This window comes from Rhincodon typus, chromosome 5 (genome assembly GCF_021869965.1).
Source record: "Rhincodon typus isolate 14 chromosome 5, sRhiTyp1.1, whole genome shotgun sequence".
Classification (NCBI taxonomy): domain Eukaryota; kingdom Metazoa; phylum Chordata; class Chondrichthyes; order Orectolobiformes; family Rhincodontidae; genus Rhincodon; species Rhincodon typus.
This window is the reverse complement of record NC_063336.1, coordinates 61,492,196-61,516,465: the sequence shown is the minus strand read 5'-3', so window position 1 is coordinate 61,516,465 and position 24,270 is coordinate 61,492,196. Positions and strand designations below refer to the sequence as shown.

Sequence of the window (24,270 nt, the reverse complement as noted above, 5' to 3'; positions counted from 1 at the left end):
GCCCGAAACGTCAGCCTTCCTGATCCTCTGATGCTGCTTGGCCTGCTGTGTTCATCCAGCTCTACACCTTGTTATCTCAAATTCTCCAGCATCTGCAGTTCCTACTATCTCTTGAAACACTTACTATTACTATTTGGTGTTGATGGTATCAAGTTAGACCCATCCAGTGAATCAGTGACTATTCCATTAGATTCATGGATTGAAATTAGTAAAAGGTGGAAAAATACATTGAGAACCAGGTGGAGAGTCACGTTGCCTTGCGTGGTTCCATAATGTTCATATGATTTGACCAGGTAAATATTGTAAAAGTTATTTCAGGTGATGTGTGTATCAGTGCTAAGCCCAGCATCTATTTCCCATCTCTAATTACCCTGGAGAAGATGATGATAAGCTGCCTTCTTGACCCACCCCAATCCTTTAGGTGTATTACCCCCACCATCGAATGTTGGTGAGGCTTTATTTTGCGCGATGTTTATTGGCTGCTATTTATACGGCAGAAGTGTTACCTGTTTTCTTATCCGTGCTGTCCCATTCCTGGTGATGGTTGGCTATTCATTAGAGTTTTAAATGGCTTTTCTCCATCTCATTAGGATAATATGTGGCCTCCTCTTGATAAATCCTCAAATGCACTATTATCCCACCAATAAATATCTGGAATTAAGAATCTAATGATGACTGTGAATCCATTGTCGATTGTTGGAAAAACCCATCTGGTTCACTAATGCCCTTTAGGGAAGTAAACTGCCATCCTTACCTGGTCTGGCCCACATGTGACTCCAGACCCACAGCAATGTGGTTGACTCTTAATTGCCCTCTGGGCAATTAGGGATGGGCAATAACTGCTGCCTAACCAGCGATGCCCTCATCCTGTGTATGAATAAAGAAGAAAAAAAAAATATAGAATTTTTAGAGGAATCAAACACGTTTTACAGATGTGTTTTTATAAAACGTGTAGAAAATAATTTGGTGTTTTATGTGCTGAAAACATTCAGTAAAGGTGCCTCATAATTGCAATTAGACCTGAAATAACAATGGTGAATCCTTCCCCATGGTGGATATAATTAAGTTGACAAGTAGATAAGCAGACCCAAGGTTCATAGCTGTGTTTTTATTATCATCTGGATTTGTTGCTTTGTGGTTTATGTGATCTGAGGTACAATTTTATTTTTGTAAATTAGGGCTGTCCACAGTATTGGCCAGAAGAGGGGACGCTTCGATACGGGCCAATTCAAGTTGAATGTATTTCTTGTTCAATGGACTGTGATTTAGTAAGTCGGATCTTCAGGATATGCAATCTTACCAGGGTAAGTGTAAATGACAACATATTTTTATTATAGGAACTGTGGATAAGGAAGTACCTTTATAATCAGTTTTATTATACACAAAATTTCCATTTGTTCAAACTACTGATGTTCTCATCTTCCCTTCCTACATTTCAAGACTTCCAAACAAAAATGGGCCCCCTGTTTACCTGATACCATAATGATTTGAAAATGTTCACTTGTGCCATGAAAAGCCTAGTACGTGCCCAGGAAGCTTATTTGAAGAAAAGAGGGTGCAATGCAGGAGTATAATTTTTTTTTTTTTTTTGTTCATTCATAGGATGTGGGCTTCACTAGCTGGGTCACTATACATTATCCGTGCCTAGTTGCCCTTTAGAAGATGGTATTGAACGACCCTCCTGTACCACTGTAGTCCATTTGCAGTAGGAACACCCATAATCCTGTTAAGGAGAGAGTTCCAGGATTTTGACCCAGCAACACTAAAAGAATGAGGGTATATTCCCAAGTCAGGATGTTAGGTGACTTTTAAGGGAACGTTTAAGTGGTGGTATTGCCAGTTGTCTGCTCCGTTGTCCTCTAAGATGGTAGTGATCATGGGTTTGTAATGCAATTTTTAAGGAGCATTGGTGAATTTCTGCAGTATATTTTGTAGATTGTGCATGTGGCTGTTACTGTACATCGGTGGTAAAGAGAGTCGTGTTTGTGGATGTGTTGCTAATCAAGCAGGCTGCTTTGTCCTGGATGGCATCAAGCTTCTTAACTGTTGTTGAAAGTTATCTCATCCAGGCGAGTGAGAAGTATTCCATCACACTCTTGACTTGTGCTTCGTAGTTTGTGGTCAGGCTTTGGAGAGTTGGGGGATGAGTTACTCATTACAGGATTTCTAGCTTTTGACTGGCTCTTTTAGCTTCAGTATTTATATGGATAGTTCATTTCATTTTCTGGTCAATGGTAACCCCTAGGATGTTGATGGTGGAGGATTTAGGGATGGTAATGTCAAGGCACAGTCATTAGATTTTCTCATGTTGGAGTTTTCATTGCTTGGCATTTGTGTGGCATGAACGCTATTTATTGCTTGTTTGCCCAAATCTGAACATTGTCCACATCATGTTACGTTTGTATATAGACTGCTTCAGTATCTGAGGAGTTATGAATAGTCCTGAACGTTGTGCAATCATCAGCAAATATCCCAATTCCTAAAATGAAATGAATCCTTAATTTAAGTTTACATTTTGTTCCATCTTTTTATTAATTTGGGTTGTAACTGTTACTGATAAAGTGACAACTGACAACTAATAATGCAATTTGGCCTCATTCAATTGAACATTCACTTTTTAAATATATTTGTCTAAAAATCATCTGACAGTTTCCAAACCAGATTAATTGATGATGACGAATGCACTGCTGAATGATTTGGTGAGGTTCTGTTGTCTTGTTTTCACATGGACGTAACATTTTTTGTTACAAAGCTATTTTACCTTGGCTCCTAGAGTAGCACTAGGTTGAAAAGACACTATAATCATTAAACAAATTATGCACTTAGAATAAGTTAGAATCACCCTCCTGTCTATGTCACTTTATGAATTTAAACTATAAATTATTTATAGCACAATTAATGTCGCACTGCAGGTAATTCTTCTGAAATATTGTCACATGGGATTTTCAATCTACATTTTCTATCTACATATACATTACAATAGCTTGAATAATTCACATGGAACAGATGTGAACATGTTAGCTTACAGACCAGTCATGGTTTTTAATAAAAATTGTAACCAAAATTGTAGGTTAATACACTTAACGCAATTTGATATTTTAAGTGAGCTTGATTATTTAAGAATATGACAGTTATAATTTATGGAATGATGCAGCATACAAAATATCAATCAATGCACTGGTAATGTGCAGTTTTACTCCTCCAATATCCACTTGGTATTATTGCACATGCATAGTGGGCAGCACAGTGGTTAGCTGCGCTGCTTCACTGCGCCAGGGAATCAGATTCAATTCCAGCCTTGGGCAACAGTCTTTGTGGAGTTTGCACAGTAATGTGCAGGTCAGGTGGATTATCAATGGTAAATGTGAGGTTACGGGGATCGGGGAATGCTGGGTCTGGGTGACATGCTCTATAGAGAGTTGGTGCAGATTCTAAGGGCCAAATGGTCTCTTTCTGCACTGTAGGGCTTCTATGTCCTGGGTAACACTGTCCCTGAATATGAAATTGCTCCATGTGGATGGAGGGTATTTTAATGCGTCAGTCACCCATTGTCAATGTTCTTTATTTTCTGATAATTTCGGAGTAACTTTGGTAGAGTTGGTTATATAGCCTGTTCTTTTAGTTAGTCAATACTAAGTTTGGGGATATGTCAAATGTTCAAATTGTTTTTATTCTGTTGTAAAGAGATATAGAAACATAAGATGATTAACTGAGTGTGTTTTCTAACACTTTTTCATTTCTGTATGAGTTAGTTAGACAACCAGAAATTTATGTATTTGACACTATTTTAAAGAAATGTAGGTAGAGAAGATGGGAGACTGACACATAAGGTTGGTTCAGTTTATCTCTCAACACTACTGTGGAACAAATTACTTTTCCAGTTGTACCCAGGTTTTCTGCCATGAACGTACCCGATTGCATGGACTATGTAATGAGGGGAACGTAAAATTTTGGCAGAGACATAAACTTCAGTGCCACAAAATATTTGACACATCTGACCATTTTTACAGTAATTAGTATATGTTTTGGTTGCTTCTCATTGCCTTCCTTTCCACCTCTTTTCCCCACATTCTTACCTGGTAGAGTTTGAACCTTGTAACACCATTCAGTAGAATTATTTAATGTCTAGGACTCAGCCTGCTGTGCTGCATTCAAGCCCTTTTCTGGTCTGTCCACAACCCAGCGCTTTAATTACTTGTGCTTTTTAAAAATTTGACTTGAATATGTGGTGGTCACAACAAGTCAGTATTTATGGCTCATCCCTAATTGTGATCAAAACATACCTTGAGCTAATTGGTAAAGATGTACTGTTTTGATGTACCCTCACTTTGCGTGAAATTCAATCGATACATTGAATTAATTAAGATATCTGTTCCTCAGTATGTGCAATATAGCCGGTCAATCTCAAAAATTGAGAGAGATTGGGGGCAGTTATTTTATCCTATCAAATTTGCTTAACACAAAAAAATGAATTTCTTGGTACTTAGCTTGATGGATTCAATTTTATAATTTGTTTCCCAGTGAATGGAATCCAGTTGATTCATTTTATCATTTGTGATTCACTAATTTGAATCTAGAGAATCAATTTCAATATGTCGCTAAATCTAATTAAACAGATTCGTTTTGTCTTATTGAAGTGCGCAGCAAATTGGTACAATCCTATATAGTTGAACCAGGGAAATCATAGGAGTGTAACACGTGCTTGAAACAAGTTCTGTTTGGAATTTAGTCCTGGATTTAGATTGCATTCTCATCAATTTTTGTAAATGAATTATTCAAATTGAAGGCCACAGCATCTTTATAATCTATGGTAATCTAACATAAACCCTTTGAGAAAAAAATTGCGCACATACAACAAAGCAGGCAAATGCTGCTGAAAAGTGGGAGCCTTGAAGGCATTTTGAAGTCCTGTAATTTACTTTAATACATTTGTTGCTGATTAATTTTGCAGAGCTGAATTAGAAATGTTTAATTTACCAAAATAGAGCTATAATTTTTAATCAAATCTCAAATACAATTGTAATTAACAAACTTCAGTTATTCTATAAATTGTATGACTCCTCTGTAGCATGAGTCTGTTTTACATAGTGCTCCATTCAAGAAGATGAACAAAGAATGTTGTATTGAAATTTTTTTAAAGTGAGAAACATTCAACACCATTTTGGTTAATAAAAAAAGGTAAAACCACTGGTTTGATAAATTGGTATAGCAAGAGTAATGTTGAAGCTAAAACTGTTTTAGATCAGAATAGCAAGTCAAGGCAGCACGCTGAGAAGCTGAAGAGTTGGAGCTGAAATATTGCTTTTACTCTATTGAAACAGAGAATGAATAAGTTATTTTTGTATGAAAAGTGACAGTGTAAAAGGTAACAGTCTCAATGGAATAGAGAGACAAGAAAAAGAAAATAAACCATTGATACGTGTGAGTTATTGGGATGCATGATTCTTGACAGATACAATCACTCTTTATTGATTATGTAAGTCCTAAACCAGAAGTCAGCTTCCATAGAATTTTTCACATGTAAAATCTAGATGCTGGAATTCTGAAGTAAAACACACAAAATACAGTGAAACCTCACTTTTATTTATATGTTGACAAGATATTTACCTTAGCATCACATACCATTAAGTGAAGACATTTTTCCAGATTACGAACACTTGAATTTCCGCTTGAGGATGATGAATATTGATTGCAAGCCAGTTTTTAAAAAGAATGTGAGGAAGAAAATAATAAAATGCAGTAATGTTGGATCAGAGAGGTTCCTTTTCAGGTTGTTTTAAGTGAACTGAATGCCGAGCTAATGACATCACAAAGAAGTGAAGATCATTTTAAAATGTATATAAAAATGTCATCCAGACACTAGTTTGATTTTTCCTCTAGGCAATAATGGCGTCCTTTAAAGCAGTTGCTGATTATTTGATTGCAGTTTAAAACCACATTGTACAGTTGAATTGCATGTATTGTGTGATGCACTGTTTAGTCATTCAGATGAGAGAAAGCTTTGGTTTGATTAATTGAGAAATATCAGCAGCAAAAGAGGGTTTGCATGAAAACTGTTCTAATGGAACAATTGCAATGGAGCTACAGTTTCTGCAAATTTTTACTCCACTTTAAACGGCAGACTTTAGGTGGAGAATAAATTTTTATTTGTGAGTCAAATGTGACCGTCTGATATCTCCTGAGTTGCATGTGCCTCTGCAATGATTGTGCAGTGGTCACGTTTCCCGACAACGTCACGGACACATTCAAACAGATATGTAATAGATATAGTGATGATGCTGAGATCAAGCAGATTTTACCCTTCCCCCTCACCACTGGCTGACCCAGTCTATCTGGGTCGACTGAGCCTGTACTCAGTAGAATTTAGAAGCATGAGGAGAGATCTCATAGAAACATAATGCTGATGGGACTGGAGAGGCTAGATGCAGGAAGAATGCTCCCGATGTTAGGGAAGTCCGGAACTGGGGGTCCCAGTCTAAGAATAAGGGGTAAGCCATTCAGTACTGAGATGAGGAAGAAATTCTTCGCTTGGAAAGTTGTGAACCTGTAGAATTCTCTCCCTCAGAAAGCCATTGGGGCCAGTACATTCGACATATTCAAGAGAGAGTTAGGTGAACGTGGTCCTTATGGCTAACGGCTCAAGGGGTATGGAGAGAAAGCAGGAGTGGGACACAAAAATTGCATTATCGGCCAGGATTATGCTGAATGGTGGTGCAGGCTCGAAGGCCCGAATGACCTACTCCACCTATTTTGTATGTTTCTATCAGCTTTTGGCCTTCAGGACTCAGCCAACTTGGTTATTAATGGTGTGACCAAGCTACTCTTGGTGATGCATATTGAAGTCCCCTATCCAGATTACACTTTGTACCCTTGCCACCCTTGGTATGTCCTCCAAGTGATGTTCAGCATAGACAAGGTCAGTAGGTAGTAATCAGCGTGAAATTTCCTTGAACATGCTTGTTCTGGTATTAATGCCATGAGATGTCATAGAGGCCAGAGTCAATATTGAGGAGCATCTCCTTCCCAGCTTTGTATGCTACTTTGCTGCCACCTCTGGTCTTTTTGTCCTGCTGGTCAAACAACATATATTCAGGGACAGTGACAATGGTGTCTGGTGTCTATATGTACATAAAGTATGATTCCATTGAATATGACACTGTCAGGCTGTTGCTTGGTTTCTCTGTGAGACAGTTCTTCCAATTTTGGCACAAACCCCCGAATGTTACGAAGGAGGACTTTGTAGGGTCTAGGTTAACTATTGTCATTTCAAGTGCCTATATTGATGTTGAATAGTCCATCCAGTTTCATGCCTCACTTCAGGTTTTGTAGCATTTTGAAACAATTGGTTTTCAAGTAATTTCAGAGAGCAGTCAACCACATTTCTGTGGGCTTGGAGTGACATGCAGACCAAACAAGGTAATGATGGTAGATTTCTTTCCCTTATGGACATTTGTTAACAAGATGCATCTTTAGGGCAATCTATAATGGCTGCATGGTTGTCATTAGATAATCTTTGAATTCGAGTTTTTTTTTTAATTCAGTTCAAATTTCACCATCTGTGGTGATGGGATTCGAACACGTCCCCACGTTAGCTTGGGTCTCTGGATTACTAATTCAGTGACATTAGCACTGTGCCACCACATCCCCAAAAGGATATACTGCTGTCTTTACGGGTTATACTTTTATAGCAAATGTACTTTAGTAAAGAACTGGTGATTACAGTTTCATACACAATATATCACATGGTGACTTCCTGTGGACTAATTACACTGGATATTCAATTGTCCACTTTTGAAATTTTGACTTTCATGCAATCCAGTGAGCAGTTATTCCGCACAGCTCAATGTTGCATTACAAAGTCTGTGACCTAAACCATTACTTATGAAACACTTAAGCTGTGTACAGCAAGGGAATTGATCACTCTAATTAAAAACTAGACTGCGTAGTTTCTTCCCCTAATTGACATTAGTAATCCAAAACCACTTGATGAATTGATGGGAAATTAATATGGATAAATTACCATTGTACAACCTAAAGTGCCTAAAAAGCTAATTTCAAAGACATATATGGTTTTGAAACTTGAACGCATGCTGAATAAATCTTTGATGTTTTGAAGCTATAAATTTTCAGTTTTTTCAAAAAAAGCATCTATTTGAAATTGACCAAGTGATTTAAGATTGTCCACAGATATGTCAGAAGTGACATTAGCAGTTTTGCCTACTTCCATCCCAAAGTGAGAATTGTTTGCAAATGTAATGAAGTGGTAAGTAATGTCCATTGGCTATCTGTGAAATTATCAGAGGTCAGCAAGGAGCTTTCTTCATTTGATTTGATTGTATTTGATGTTTAATAAAACAATGTGTATTGAACTGAGTGGATTGGAAAACTAACACACCATTATCCGACTATTTATGATTTAAACCTACTCTTAGAAGTAGGAAGCAGGTGCATCTTTCCGAAGCTTGCTTCTTTAAATATATAATTGGGGTCTGATGATTTTTTTGGCCCCCAAGTGCAATTTTATCTTAGACATATGTCAGGAAGCCACAATAGTTCCTCTGCCAAAGAAAACAGTGAGAAAGGTGGGACCAGAAGATGCACAAACAGGAAAGTTTCAAACTCCCATGCTCTGGACATCGCATGGCAAACTTGGCTTTGGTGCAGGCTGGTGGCTTCCTGTCTCTCTGAGTTACTTTCTGCTACCGTTTTGGATGGGCACCTGACCCAGGATGTGCAGATTCAGCCTGGATGTTAAAATCATCTGGTCCTTATGCTGCTGAAATTGGGAGTACTTGGCATTTGGCCAGCCCTGTTCTCAATTAAAATTTCCTCCAATATAAGTAGTGATGAAAATGATGCATTGAAAGGTTTAATTACTGTGAAGGTCATTGGGACCTGATCTATTCCTATAAAATACTTGGAAGGTATGTCGCCAGGCTTAGTCTTGCCAATGAGTGATGCCCTGAAAGAAAATCTTAGGAAAAGTAAATCATAGTAAAATTGTCGCAACCCATGAATACTTCACTTCATTAAGTACAATGTTTGGACCAAAAATTTATTTTAAAACTTTTAGTTTAGCTTGGATGAGCACATTTTGCTTACTTTCCAATAAGCAGACTTTTTAAAAAAGACCCTTCCATTTGTCACAGCAAGGTCCATTTTTCCTATTCGCACATATTCTGGATTTAACAGTAAGAAGTGAAGTTCCTATGACTTGGTGTGATTTCCACCAGCTGAATGTTTATCTGATGCATAAATGCTTATGTATCCCTACATTGGGAACTAAGTTTAAATATTATGGTATTTGAAAATCCAACAGGTATTTTATTATATTTAACCATTATATGCATTCATTACATTCACAAGCACATAGGTGTGTGGGCTAACAATGAACTATTAGATTAGATCAGAGCAGAATGACAGAAGCAATGTAAGACATCATACAATAATGAAGGAAGTGTGACGAACTGACTTTTCTAATACACATTTTCTGAATTTCTTTTTAAGTACTTCTCATCCCGATTAACCTTGTTTGAAAGTTAGGAAAGAGCTTTCTATTTATAGAGTCATACAGCACTAGAGGGTTTGAGTTTGGTCCAACTCGTCCATGCCAACCCGGTATCCTAAACTGAACTAATTCCATTTGCCTGCATATGGCCCATATCCCTTGAAACCTTTCCTATTCATGTACCTGTCTAAATGTCTTTTAAATATTATAGTTGTACCCACCTCCTCCACTTCCTCTGGCAGCTTGTTCCATGCGTGCACCACCTGCTTGTGTCAAAAAATTACCCTTAAGATCCTTTTTACATCTTTCTCCTTTCACCTTAAATCTATACCTTCTAGTTTTGGACTCCCCTACCCTAGGGAAAAGACCTTTGCTATTCACCTTATCTATACCCCTCGTGATATTATAAACCTCTATCAGGTCACCCCTCAGCCTCTGATGCTCCGGGGAAAATAATCCCAGCCTGTTTCTCATAGTCATACAGCATGGAAACAGGCCCTTTGGTCCAAACTGGTCCATGCTGACTGTGGTGTCCACACAGATAGTTCCAATCGCCCACATTTGGTCCCTATCCCTCTAAACACTTCCCATCCCTGTACTTATCCAAATGTTTTTTAAATGTTGCTATTGTACCTGCCTCAACCACTTTCTCTGGCAGCCCATTTCACATGCACAGCGCTCTCTGTGTGAAAAAGTTGCCGCTCAGGTCCGAATTAAATCTATCCACTCTCACCTTAAACCATAGCCCTCTAGTTTTCAGTTCCCCAGCCCTGGGAAAAAGACTATATGCATTCATCCTATCCGTGCTCCTCATGATTTTATATACCTCAATTAGGTCAGTCCTCATTCTCCTATGTTCCTAGGAATAAAGTTCTATACTGGCCAACCTCTCCCTATAACTCAGGCCTGCCGGATCTGGCAACATCTCCTTATAACTCAAACCCTCCAGTGCTGGCAACATTCTTGGAAATTTTTTCTGTACCCTTTCTAGTTTAATAACAGCCTTCCTATAGCGGGGTGACCAGAATTGTACGCAGTATTCTAAAAGTGGCCTCACCAATATCTTGTACAGTCACAACATTATGTCACAACTCCTATGCGTAATGCTCTGACCAATGAAGGAAAGCATGCCAAACACCACCTTCACCACCTTGTCTAAATTATTCCAACACCACTGTATGTTGTATTAGCATCATTGACACGTGACCTGGAACTTGCATACACTGGTGTGAGAAGTAGTTAAAGAAATTCGGAAAGTATGCATATTAGTGAGCAGAGAAGTCAGTTCCTCTCATTGCCTTCTTCATTATATGATGTCTTACATTGTTTCTGTAATTTTCTAGTTGATGTCTAGATTTTTTTTAAGATAAAGCAATATAGACTAGATTAAATTTATCAATGTTTGGGAATATTGTCTTAATAAAATTGTGGGCACGTTGTACCTGCTGTATCTTTTGGAAGAACTATCATAAAGCATTACATTGTGAATATGATAATATTGCCAGCTACTGTAGCACAATTATAAAGTAAAATCATCAACTACAATAGGAAAATCTAATCTGATCAAATCAAAATGTTAAGACAGCATCCAGGCTTTGCTGTTGCAGGTTTTGTAGTCATCAGGATCTCTTCATTAAATTATGTAGATATTGTTCTATTAGCCCACTCTCATGCAAGATTATCAACAATCTAATGATGATGGTGCAGGGTTCATGTCACAAGACTAGTAATGCTGAAGCTTAGGCCAATACTTGAAAGATAGGTAATCATATCCCACCATGGCAGCTGATGGAATTTCAATTCAAGTAATAAGTCTGGCAGTGAAAGCTTACAACAGCTATGATGACCATCAAACTGTTCTCGATTGCCATAACAACCTCGATTGTTCATCAAGCAAATCGGCTGTTCTTACCTGGTTTGGTGACTGCAGAATGATACTTATGTGGTTCACTCTTAACTGCCCTCTGAAATGGCTCAGCAATGCAGTCAGTTTAAGAACAATTATGCATGGGTAAAAAATGCTGACCTTTCCAGTGACACCCACATCCTGCTTAAATGTTAAAAAAACACAGAACTAATTTAAATATTTTTCATTGTCAATTTTTGATAGAAATTGGTTTGTCCCCAAATTAAACCACAAGTGGAAAACACAAACCACCATGGCAAATCTGATGCATAAGTAGGCACTTAAAAAAATTGGCCCTCTGGCATCATGGCACCAGAGCAGAAGTGGGCCATTTGCCCCATCGAGTCTGCGCTGCCCTTTAATAGAATATGGCTGATCTGATAATCCTCAACTCCACTTTCCTACCTTTTCCCCATAGGCTTGATTCCCTTACTGAATTAAAATCTGTCGAGCTCAGCCTTGAATACACTTAACCACCCAACCTCTACAGCTGTCCAGCAGGAAAATCTTCCACAGATTCGCTGCCATCTGGTCCTAGATTCTCCCACAAGTGGCAGCAACCTCTCTACACCTACCTTATCAAGCCCACCTAAGAATCTTGTTTGTTTCAATAAAGTCAACTCTTACTTTTCTAAACTCCCAGTAAACTTCTTTGGAATGTCTCCAATGCCTGTATATCTTCCCTTAGATAAGGGGGCCAAGTCTGTTCTAGACCAATTTTATTGCTGCCAGACGACACTGCAGGTTTCAGCCAGACTGGAGACTTGGCAAGTAATGTTGTAGCTGTATAGAACTTTAGTTAGGCCACATTTGAAATGGCAGATGGAGTTTAATCCAGGCAAATGCGAGGTGATGTATTTTGGAAGAGCTAATGCAGGAGGGAAGTATACAGTAAATGGTAGAACCCTTGCTAGCATCAATATACAAAGAGATCCAGACGTGCAGGTCCACACTTTGCTGAAAGTGGCAACACAAGTGGATAAGGTGGTAAAAAGGCACACAAGCATGCTTGCCTTCATCGGTTGGAGCACAAACTCTAAAAATTGACAAGTAATGTTGCAACTGTATAGAACTTTAGTTAGGCTGCATTTGAAATATTGTGTAGAGTTCTGGTCACCACACCACCAGAAGGATATGGAGGCTTTGGACAGAGTACTAAAACTGTTTACCAGGATGTTGCCTTGTCTGGAGAGTATTAGCTATGAAGAGAGATTGAACAAACTTGGTTTGTTTTCACTTAAAAGTTGAAGGATGAGGGGTGGCCTGATAGAGGTTCACAAAATTATGGGAGATATCGATAGAATAGTCAGAGTCTTTTTCCCAGGGTGGGAATGTCAATTACTAGGGTACATAGGTTTAAAGTAAAAGGAGGTAGGTTTAAAGGAGATGTGAGAGGCGAGTTTTTTTTTAATACAGTGGGTGGTAAGTGCTTCGAATGTGCTGCCAGAGGTGGTGGTGGAGGCAGATAAAATAGTAATGTTTACGAGGCATCTTGACAGATAAATGAATAGGCAGGGAATAGAGGGGTATGGATGACGTAGAGGCAAAAGGTTTTTAATTTAGAATGGCAACTTGCGTCAGCACAGTTTTGATGGGGCAAAGGGCCTGCTCCTGTGCTGTATATTCTTTTTCTTTATTCTTTGGGTTGTATAATTTTAGCAAAACTTCCCTTCATTTATGCTTTATTCCCTTTGAAGTAAAGCCAGACTTCCTGACTGCCTGCTAAACTTGTATGCTAGCTTTTATGATTCAAGCTTGAGGGCTCCCAAATCCTACTGTGCTCAGCTTTCTGCAATCTTTCTGCATTTAAATAATAAGGTCCTCTCATTCTTCCTGCCAAAGTACAGAACCTCACATTTCTTCACATTATATGCCACCTGCCAAGTTTTTGCCCACTCACGCAACCGCATATATTCCTCTGCAGACTCCTCATGTCATCCTCACCACTTGCCTTCCTTTCCATTTTTGTGTCATCAATAATCATGGTAATAGCACACTCACTTCCTTCATCCAAGTCATTCAGATATTTTGTAAAGATTTAAAGAATGTATTTAAAAGAAAGCTCTTTCTGCCCACTTTCATTCAAATATACATTTACCCGCAATGGTTATTTTTCTCCCTTTCTTTGATAATCTTTTGGCTTTTAAAACTTTGCTAATCCTCCAGCTTACGACTAATCTTTTCCACATCGTACATGTTGTTTTCTTTTCTTTCAGTTTGTTGCTAGCATGCCAGGCATAGTGAAATAGGCTGGCTGTGCACTGATTAGGAAGAAGAGGACAGCCACATAAGATGCCTGCTGAGAGTCCAGCGGAGAGTCAGGATTGGTTGGATGGCCTGGCTGAAAGGGAGGAGATTAAGAGAGGGGAGAGCAGGGGCTAACATTGACTTGCACTTTTAGTGGGGCACCAGGAAGCGCAATCTATTCAAGTACATGTTTAATGTAAAACAAAACTTGTTTTGCCTGCATTTCTGCTGGTAGCCTTTAGTAGATCTTTTATACATAACAGAAAATGGAACGGCACGGTGGCTCTGTGGTTAGCACTGTCTTTGTGGAGTTTGCAAGTTCTTTGCATGTCTGCGTGGGTTTCCTTCATGCGCTCCGATTTCCTCCTACAGTCCAAAGATGCGCAGGTTAGGTGGATTGGCCATGCTAAATTACTCCATTGTGTCCAGGGATGTGTAGACCAGGTGGATTAGCCATGGGAAACGCAGGATGAAAGGGATCGTCTAGGTGGGATGCTCTTCAGAGGGTCAATGTGGACCTGTTAGGCCAAGTGGCCTCCTTCCACACCGTAGGGATACTATGAAAATTCTTGAGGAACTTAACATGTCTAGTAGTTTTTGTGGAGAAAGGAAAAAAAAAAATTATCATTTCAGGTCCTGTATGACTCTCTTTCCGGAAGGCCTAATTATAGATCACTGATTCTGCTGCCATTCTACTTTGAAAATTAGTACCATAATCACACATGAAGGAACCTGAAGATTCTCATATGCATATGCAATGGGCCACTGATATACTGTGGCTTTAACTGCAGGTCAAAGGCTGGAAATAATGTACCAACTACTTCACTACTGTCTCCCAAGACCTATTCACCATCTATAAGATACACGTTAGGAATGTGGTGGAATACCCCCCACTTACTTGGATTTGTGCAGCTCTAACGGCATTCAGGAAGTTCAACCAGTTGCAAGTCTCAGTTGTCTGTTTGATCAGCAGCCCACCTTCACCATAAACATTCACACCCACCACTGATGGTACACTGTGGCTGCTGCATGCATTATCAGTTAAATGCACAGCAGCAACCTTTGAAGCCTTCTTTGGAGAACCTTTGAAAACCACAATCTCTACTGCCAAGACTGATTTCAGCAAGCACGTGGGAACTACAACTCTGCAATCCTGATTTGGAAGTGTGTCAGTGTTTCACCATGGTTAATGAGTCAAAGTCCTGAACTCCTCATCTAATGGCACTGTGGATGAATCTGTAATCATTGTGCACCAAGAAGGCGACATGGCACCGTCTTTAATTTAGAGCAACTGGAGATCAATTTAAAAATGCTGACCCTCCCAGCAACATCCACATTCCATGAATAACTATTAAAAAGGGAGTCATTTTCGGTCGTTGACCTCTGACTGCAAGGTGTCCAAACCAATATGGTTGTTTGCATGTGTTGGTTCAAAATGTGCTGACTGCCACTCCATATTGGAACTGTTGAAGGATGGTCCAGTTTCTGGACTGTGACCACTAATCTGAATTGCCCCTTGCACGTGTGTCTCTTTTTTTTTAATCATGCTCATCTTTTATACAGTATGTATTAGTTGTACTGTGGGTTTAACTTACAACAAACCTATGCACTAATTTTCATCCAAATTCATTTCTGAATAAAATTCTGGTTTGTTCATTGTGCAGTTTCCAGCATATAGCAAACTAGTGAAAACAGGTGTCTGCTCAGCCTTACAGAAACAGTTGTGTGGAAATATGGTACCTCACTCTGACTTAGATTCTAAAAGAAAATGTAGGCAGTCAAAAGCTTTTATTTTAAAATGTTAAGCTGGGGATTTAATCAGGATTATATTTCTAACTCAGTTTTGTTCGCCCTCTGTAGACTGTAATAAAGTGCCTAATATAGGGGCAGGATGTTGGGTCTGAAAGGGTTAGTACTGTGGAGTGTTACAAGCACAATCCACTATGGTAACGTCATATGGATTTGTGGACAATCCAGGTTAGGATCTCGAAGGAGTAAGAGCTAATATCCAACTAAACTCTGTAACAATGCCTATCATAGCCTTGTAAGTTGTAACTACATGCTTACATTCAATAAACAACTACTTGTTCAATTCAAGAATCTTTTCTGGTTCAACTAGAAAGTGATTTTCCTGTTCTACAACAGGCCAAGCAGACCCCGTAGATCCCAACACTTAAAGGTGATTGTGGCAGTAAACCTACTGTAGGATGATGAGGAGACTGTGTTAGGGTCCATCCATCCATCCACCCATATTGAGAAAGCTATTGTTTATGTTCGGAGGCCTACCATTAATTACCCAGACACACGAGTTCAAAACCCAAATGGTTGTTGGGAAATTTAAATTCAAGCTCAAGTAAAAAGTAATAGTGAACTTGAAACTACCACATTATCTTTTTTTTTCGTTTGCCGACAGTATTAAAATGGGGTAATCTGCCCAAATAGCCGGTATGTCAGTTCCAACCCACACAAGGTGGTTGATTTTTAACCACCTTTGGACATGGCTGAGAAAGCCAGTCGATTACCCAAACCACTAAGACAATGTGCAATCAGCAGCACATATACTGCAGACTGAAAAGGTGTTGGGGGCCAAAAACACTTGAGGATGGACAATAAATGCAGCCCTTGCCAGCAACTCCACAATTGAATTTTTTTAAAAGGAACTTGTGACAGACATTATTCCACTAACAAAAACTGCAGTGAAAGAATGATTTATTGGAAAGATATGTACAGAAATGCAGTTAGTTATTCTCACAAGCAAAACTAACCTTGTTGATAACAGCTGGTTATTAGTTTTTATATTGAAGCTGGTATGTCCACGTCTGTTCTTTGTTTAATCCTTCAGCCACAAGAAGGTTATCTCATGGTGCAACAGTTCCAGTACTTAGGATGGGCTGCTCACAGGGAAGTACCTGCCTCAAAGCGATCATTTCTGAAGTTAATTCTTCAAGTTGATAAGTGGCAAGAAGAATGTGATGAAGGAGAAGGGCGCACTATTATTCACTGTCTGTAAGTAATGTAATTAAGATACACCATGGATATGGGTCCCATATGTTTACGTACATACAGCTACTATTGACAATGCACTTGTTCGCACTGTTGTACCTGTTTGTATTTACAAGATGCCTTTAACTCAATCTACATGTAATGATATCTATTTTTTATGTCTAACTCTCCTTAAGTGTGGGGGCCTGTGATAAGTTGTCAGCAGTGTGCAAGCACTAAAGCACCTTATTTGTGTCTCTTCTGTTAAAGGAACATTTATTGAAAGGATGAATTTAACCCTTTATTCCTTCAACTTGGGTTTCTTTGTTTAAATGTTTATTCATATATACATGGGGCATGTACATATTAAAAGATAGCACACAACTTCAGCTTTATTACAAAAACAAAGGTTTTCGACTCTTTCTACTGATGGCAAGGTTCCAATCAGCTATTTCTGTAGATAATTTCCAATCAAAATGTCACACATTTACTCATTCAAATCTGTATCCAACAGTGTTCACACAGTCTGCAGTCTAGATTAGTACACATGATTATATTATCCAGTCATGTCATCACATAGAGTCATAGAACTGTACAATATGGAAATAGACCCTTTGGCCCAACTCATCCATACCAACCAGATATCCTAAATTACTGCCGTCCCATTTGCCAGTGTTTGACCCATATCCCTCTAAATGTTCATTACCCATCCAGATGCATTTTAAATGTTGTAATTGTACCAGCCTCTTCCACCTCCTCTGACAGCTCATTCCAGACCACACCACCCTCTGTGTGAAAAAGTTGCCCCTTGGGTACCTTTTAAATCTCCACACCAGCACCCCCACCTCCAACCTATGCCCTCTAGTTTTGGACTCCCCTACGCTGACAATTCACCCTGACCATGCCTCTCATGCTTTTGTAAACTTTGGTAAGGTCACCCCTTAACTTTTGATGCTGCAAGGATGGTCGTGCCTCACTGGATGCTGCTCCTAGCTGTTGGCAGTAGTCTCTCGGTTTAAGGATGATGTCTATCTACTCAACATCGTAAGTCAGCACAGTGACTGAACAGACCTCCAGCTCAATAGATCCATGGGGCAGGATGTTAGTGCATGACGTGGTGTGGTACAGATAGCAGGAATTGCTTCCTTCTCTTGCCTGTTCTGATATGGCTCTGCCTCAACTTTGAGACCTTGGGACGCAAAGCCCGAAGCAGTTTTGATGGACAAGTTGCTCTCATTGTGACATCACAAAAAGTATCAATTCCAAACTATTGTCCCCTTGTAAAATGGCCATATTCACATCTTCTAACTGTAGGTATCTACATGTGATTATCTGAGCACCAATTCTGCCCCTTTTTCCCTTTCAATTATTGAAAATAACTTCAGCAAATTTGGATGAGGAGCTATGATCACTAGTGTGGTGAAAAAGAAAAATAAGCTTTCAGATGAAAAATTTCTTTGTAACTGTAGACAGAACCTTGCAGGGGTCTGTGCAATGTGGGCTATGGCCAGATTTGAGGTGGCGTCAGATGAGAAATCCAGTGAGACCCGGCTCAACATCAGGAGCAATTCATGTTAATTTTTATGCTTTTCACAAATGGCGTGGTGAGATTCGACTCACCACCTGCCTTGAATGATCCGTGTCTAAGATACTGGGCAAGAAAAAATTTAGGGCATGATGCCCAGACACCAGCCGCAGAATCTTTTATCCAGGGACATCAGCATCTGGCTTCTGCCAACCCATCACGGCACCTCACTGATCCAGAGGCAGGTGGCTTTGAAAGCATGGACTTGCATTACAGGGCATACAGGCAACTAGCATTGAAAATGCTGCAGCAGGGGCATAATGTATTCCCAGGGACAGCACGGAGATTTGACCAGGCGGCATCTCACGGCTGTCTATTTGCTTTCTTGGCCTACACATAATTAGCGGCTGCCTACATGTTTGTACCACCCATGCCATGCCATTGCCAGTCCTGTTGTATTAGCCAGAGCTAAAGGCATTCACCCCTGCTATTCTGAGGTTCTCTTCCACACAGCAACATAGGCAGGCTGCTTATCCATAGGGATCGGGCTGGAAGACTGTGCATGTGGTGGCGGGGAGCATCTTGGTGAACAGTACATCAGTCTCAAATCTACAGCATGTGCCAGCTGCCTGCGTGGCAAACACATGCACATACATTCAACCAAATCGGAAACATGGCTGGGGCTAATTGCCAGACCAGTTGAGGGAAGGGGGCCATGGTACCGTTAGCTACAGTCACAGGCACAGTGCACACACAGACCAGGGGCTTCGTCACAGTCAGTGAAACTGTCCCAGTACAGTTCAAGGGTTGTTCAGTGGTCATTTGTATACAGCCAGTCTGGGAGCTGTCAAGTCTGCGGTCAAGGGTCTGGTCAGACATTTCTAGGGGCTGTTCATTGAGGTCAGTGAGACGTTTCAGGTAATTACAGTCTGGGTATCAATCTGTTGATCTTTTGGGAGGATTCAGGGATTGGGGTTCCTGTAAGGATCACTGCCAGACAGGGTAGGGGGGAAATCGATGTTGGGGTAGGGAAGTGGAGCCATTAATATAAGTGTGGGAAAGGATGTGATGGGGTGGGGGGAGCGTGTGGTGCGGTGTGAAGGTGAGAAGGTATGCAGCACATTATTGGAGGGCATGGTGGGCTTTGGGAGAGGGGTGTGATTATTGACTCTGACCACTGTGCCCTCCACAGGGGCAGTGTGAAGGAGCAGTGGGGGGTATCATCGATTTGCAATGCCAGGTTTTGGGGAAGATAGTTTTCAGCACATTTCAACGTGGTCACTCTCCACATCGAGGGGCTATGTGGAAAGGAGCTGTCAGGTTACTGTGAGGTAAAAGACTTTGGATGTTTTGGGGGATATGGTGGGGGATTACCTGATCCGAAGTTACCAGTGTTTATCGTGAGCTGCATTTCCTATCATCACTTTCCATTCTGTACAGGGTGCTGCTGCAAAATGGCTGGAATATTGCCCAGTGTGGGCAGAGTAAGAGTCAACTTGAGGGGCAAAAGCATAGGACCAATTTTCTACATACAATGACATTATGATAATCAATACATGAAGCAGCCATTTGGAAAGCACAGTTCCTTGTAATTTGCAACAATTTCACTGCCCCATTTGCTATACGTGCACAGTGAGGGTATTTAGGGGTCAGATGCTGGTCAAAGGTGATTTGTAGCACATTGTTGGTGGCTTCAAATTAAACTTGGGCATCACAATATTGTGGAAGTGATTGTAATGATTGTACAAAAGACCAGTGCTGGCTGAAGGGGAACCAGTCCAACTTCCAAGGACTTCCTTGTCCCTTCCCATCACTCTCAACATCATGATCGGGACCCCCTTATCCTCACTATTCATCCCACCAGCCTCCGCTTTCAAAAGATCTCTCGACCATTTCAGACAACTCCAACAGAACACCACCATCAAACACATCTTCCCCTCACTCCCCCGTCTGCATTTCGCAGGAATTGGTCTTTCAGGAATGCCCTAGTCCAGTCCACGACCACCAACACCTCCGCCACCTCTTCTCCACCGCACCTTCCCACATAACCGCCGAAGGTGCAACACCTGCCCTTCACATCCTCCCTGCTCACCATTCAAGGGCCGAAACAGTCTTTCCAGGTGAAGCAACATTTCACCTGTACCTCCTTTAATCTTGTGTATTGTATTCGCTGCACCCTATGTGGCCTACTCTACATTGGAGAAAGAAAACTCAGGCTGGGTGACTGCTTTGCAGAATGCCTCCGATCTGTGCACGAGCATGACCTCAACCATCCTGTAGCTGGTCATTTTAACACAGCTTCCTGTTCTCATGCCAACATGTCTGTCCTCAGTATGCTGCAGTGTTCCAGTGAATCACAGCGCAAACTAGAGGAACAACCTCATCTTCATAGTTCTGAGGAAGGGTCACCGGACCCGAAACGTTAACTCTGTTTTCTCCTTCACAGATGCTGCCAGACCTGCTGAGCTTTTCCAGCAACTTTGTTTTTGTTCTTGATTTACAGCATCCGCCGTTCTTTTGGTTTTTAACCTCATTCTCAGACAAGGGCACTCTACAAGCCTTCTGGACTTAATATTGAGTTCAACACCTTCAAATTATGAACCAGCTCCTATTTCCTCCCTTTCTTTTAGCTTTATTTGTTACATTCTCCCGTTTCCTCCCTTTCTTTTAGCTTTACTTATTACATTCTCCCATTTCTTATTACATTTTCTGTCACCATGTCCTCTCTCCCCTCCCCCCAACCCAGTGGGACTGTCTACTCTTCCCAGTCCAGCAGTTAGACACACCATTGTTCTGCCATTCTCACATTCCGATCACTTAATCTGACCTATCAACTTCTTTTCTCCCCAGCACCCCCCACCCCACCACCACCGCCAACACCAACACAAACACACACACAACTACCCCTCCAACTATAACATAAATGCTGCCCCCTCCATACTTCACTTCAGTTCATCTAGACTTGAAATGTTACTTTGCTCTCTCTCCATGAATGCTGTCTGACACGGGAGATCTCTAGCATTTGTTGTTTTTAGTATCTGCAGTATTTTGCTCCAACTTCCGAGGATTCCGTGTGTGTGAATCACAAGACATTGATTCTTCATCTGTCAATTAAGTGAACACCGGCCTGTGCTGAATGCAGTGAGAAGTTGAGTTCTTGACGTGGGCCCGGGTTAGGTGAGATTCAGAGCATTGTAAACACTCCCTCCTCAATGACATTGGGCAGCCACTCACCCACTACAGTGCTACACAGGATGAGCCCAAATGTGGGTGGATAGTGGGGACATTTCCCTCGTTACCAGGGTGCAGCATGTCTCACTGTGTAGATTAGGATCCTTGGGCCTCATCTGTAGGACATGCTATCAATAATTAAACTGAGGCTTTTGCTCTTTCTGTTCTCAATTTGAGTAATTTCCACAGAAAGTGGTGGGTCCTGTTGCTGTTACGTTGGCCTCTGTGGCTGCCTGCCTGAGTTGGAGGAGGAGGGCTGACACCAGGCCCAGTAGGAACAGCAACAGGCCAGCGCCGAGGATGAAGAGTACCCAGCTCGGAGAGGTCACAGCCGCGGGGCCCTTCAGGATGTGTGGGATGTGCAGGAGACCCCGGGTTTTCAGACCCCAACCCCCTATCTTGGGGATGAATGAGACACAGTGCCAATGCAGGCTGCATGTACCCTGGGATACGGTGATGGAACTGTGCTGAATGCTGGATCAGGACCTAAGGCATCTAGGAGTGAGATGCCATCCTCTCGCAGTGGCTGTGTACTGTATGCTGTGCAGAAAGTCCATGCTCCTGGCTCCTTCCAGGGAGTGACAGGTGACATGTGTAGGATCTCTATCTCGTGCACCCAAAAATACATCAGGACAGTGACCAGTGCAATCTGTACAAGGTCACACTGGTTTATTTTGCTCCCCATTGGCGAGGTCAGTGCTGCAGTGCTGCTCATTGGCATTCAGGAACATAGCTGGGTTTACTGGGTGCAGAATGCCACTGACTGCGCACAAATGGCGCTGAGAGGGCCACATCACAATGCTGCAGAATTCATCAACAGGAAGAGCTTTCACTCCATTAATGTTCTGGTGATATGTGGTCATGTGATCAAGGGCTACCCACTGCGACCATGGCTCATGACACTATTGCACGACACCCTGGCTGATGCAAGGGGCTGATACATTGCTGCCCAGACCTCAACCAGGGCTGTGGTGTAACAGGGAGTTGGGCCGCTGAAGATGCAGTTCTGCTGCTTGAACCGGTCTGCTGATGCCATCAGACAGAGTGTGCCATGTCATCCTGGAGCAGGCAACAAGGCGATGTACTGAATGCTGAGGAACTGGGAGAATGGGAGCAACCTTTTCAGGAGGACATCGACAACACAGGGGAGGAGGAAGCTCTCATTGTCCATGACAGAGCTCAGCCGCGTCAGGCGCTACAAGCCAGACCGGACCTCATTGATACCCACTTCCAATAGATCAGAACCGGGTACATCAGACAATCAGTGACTGTAAAATAATCTTCAGGTGTGATTCCAAACTTCAGTTTGCATTATAGGGGCTGCTTCTGTTAGCTTTGATTTTGTCTCATTTTACTTTCTGAAAGAAAAGCCCATATTTGTCCTTGTATTTGTCTCATTGTTTGCCTGCATATGATGTTCATGGACAGTGACAATCTGAGTGTGTCCATTGGGCTCTGGGGAGATATTAATTAGACGGGATGTAACCATGGACAGAATGGGGTTGTATGTGCGAGGAAGTGTGAGCCATGCCACCTGTGTGCTGTGGGTAGCATGGTTTTGGGGCTGTGTTTCAAGATGACAGTTGAGGGCCAATGCCAAATTGCCAGAACTTGTCCAGGCACACAGTGGCCTTTTAAAGATGGTGTGTGCACAAGGGATGCAGTTCTTTCAGCAAATATTCACTGAGTGATGACTTGTTCCTGGGAGAGATGCATGCTAAGTTGAGGTAGAAGTTGGAAATGGTAGGCAGTTAATAGCAAGATACAGCAAAACAATCTGCTAGGCATTGTGGCAAATAACCCTCCAAAAATTTGTCATAATTCAGACTTCACCAAAAAAACCTAAGACTGAGCTCTAAGTAGATTGTAAAAATAATTAAACATCAATTTGTTAAATATTCAGATTTGATATTTATTTGTTTTGTTTCACTCAGAGGTATCAATCTTAGAAAAACTTTTAAGAACATTTTTTTAGGAAAGCAAAAATGATGTATCCGTGAAACAAGGAACAAGAAAAAAAAATGATAATTTCGTTTAGTTTTTAAAAACTTATCTCTGAATTGATTTCAGAAATGGAGGAGGACGTAGTGGGATGTTCTGTGCCATTAATATCATATGTGAAATGATCAAAAGACAAAATGTGGTTGATGTTTTCCACGGAGTAAAGACACTTCGGAACAACAAACCAAATATGGTGGAAACCCTGGTGAGAAATGTTTTTTTATAAGATAAAATTTCCTTTATATTCTCCTGTCTGTTAACAAAGTAAATGAACTAAACATATCAAGCAAACGTTAAGCTTTCATCCATTTTGTAGACACAATAAAGTGCAACTTATATTGCTGTTGATGTTGAATATACATAGGCAGTCTTAATTTCTCTCAGTTAAGGATGACGATTGCTGTGTCAGTGTGTCAAAAGAAAAGATCCCACGTGTGCACTTAGGCAATTTAAATGCCTGTTTAAGGAAGCTGGGAACAGGATACTTGACCGATGCATTGTAGTTGCAAGCTAAGGTAGACAACAAAGTGGAATAGTGGTGATTATTTTTTTTAAATGACCCAAATGGTATGAAATCTAAGTATCTTGGCATTTTGCACATTGTTATAAATCACAAGTGTTGTTTAAAATTTGGTGCAGAGTGACAAGGAAGTGCTGTTTAAAAGGTCGATTTTCTGGTACATTTTCCCAGTTGTTTTGTTAAAAATTTTGACCCTTAATCATCAACTTCCTCCCCCTCACATAACCATTTCCCGTGCCCCATCCATGCCAAATCCTTGTACCATTCATCTCGTGTGCACTCTGTAATGAACAAATGGACCCTATCACAATTATGAAATATGTGGAAGCACTTTAAAGAAAGGACATTCC

General features: G+C 40.9%; 1 protein-coding gene across 3 annotated transcripts in view; it reads left to right on the top strand.

The window, feature by feature from the left end:
* The window catches only part of ptprk (protein tyrosine phosphatase receptor type K), a 542,188-nt gene that overhangs the window by 511,083 nt on the left and 6,835 nt on the right, over positions 1-24,270 (top strand). For all 3 annotated transcript variants that reach the window (XM_048597194.1, XM_048597193.1, XM_048597191.1), the window contains 3 exons: positions 1,179-1,304; positions 16,504-16,667; positions 23,470-23,605. In XM_048597194.1, coding sequence (XP_048453151.1) covers positions 1,179-1,304; positions 16,504-16,667; positions 23,470-23,605 — 426 coding nt within the window. The remainder of the gene's footprint in view (positions 1-1,178; positions 1,305-16,503; positions 16,668-23,469; positions 23,606-24,270) is intronic.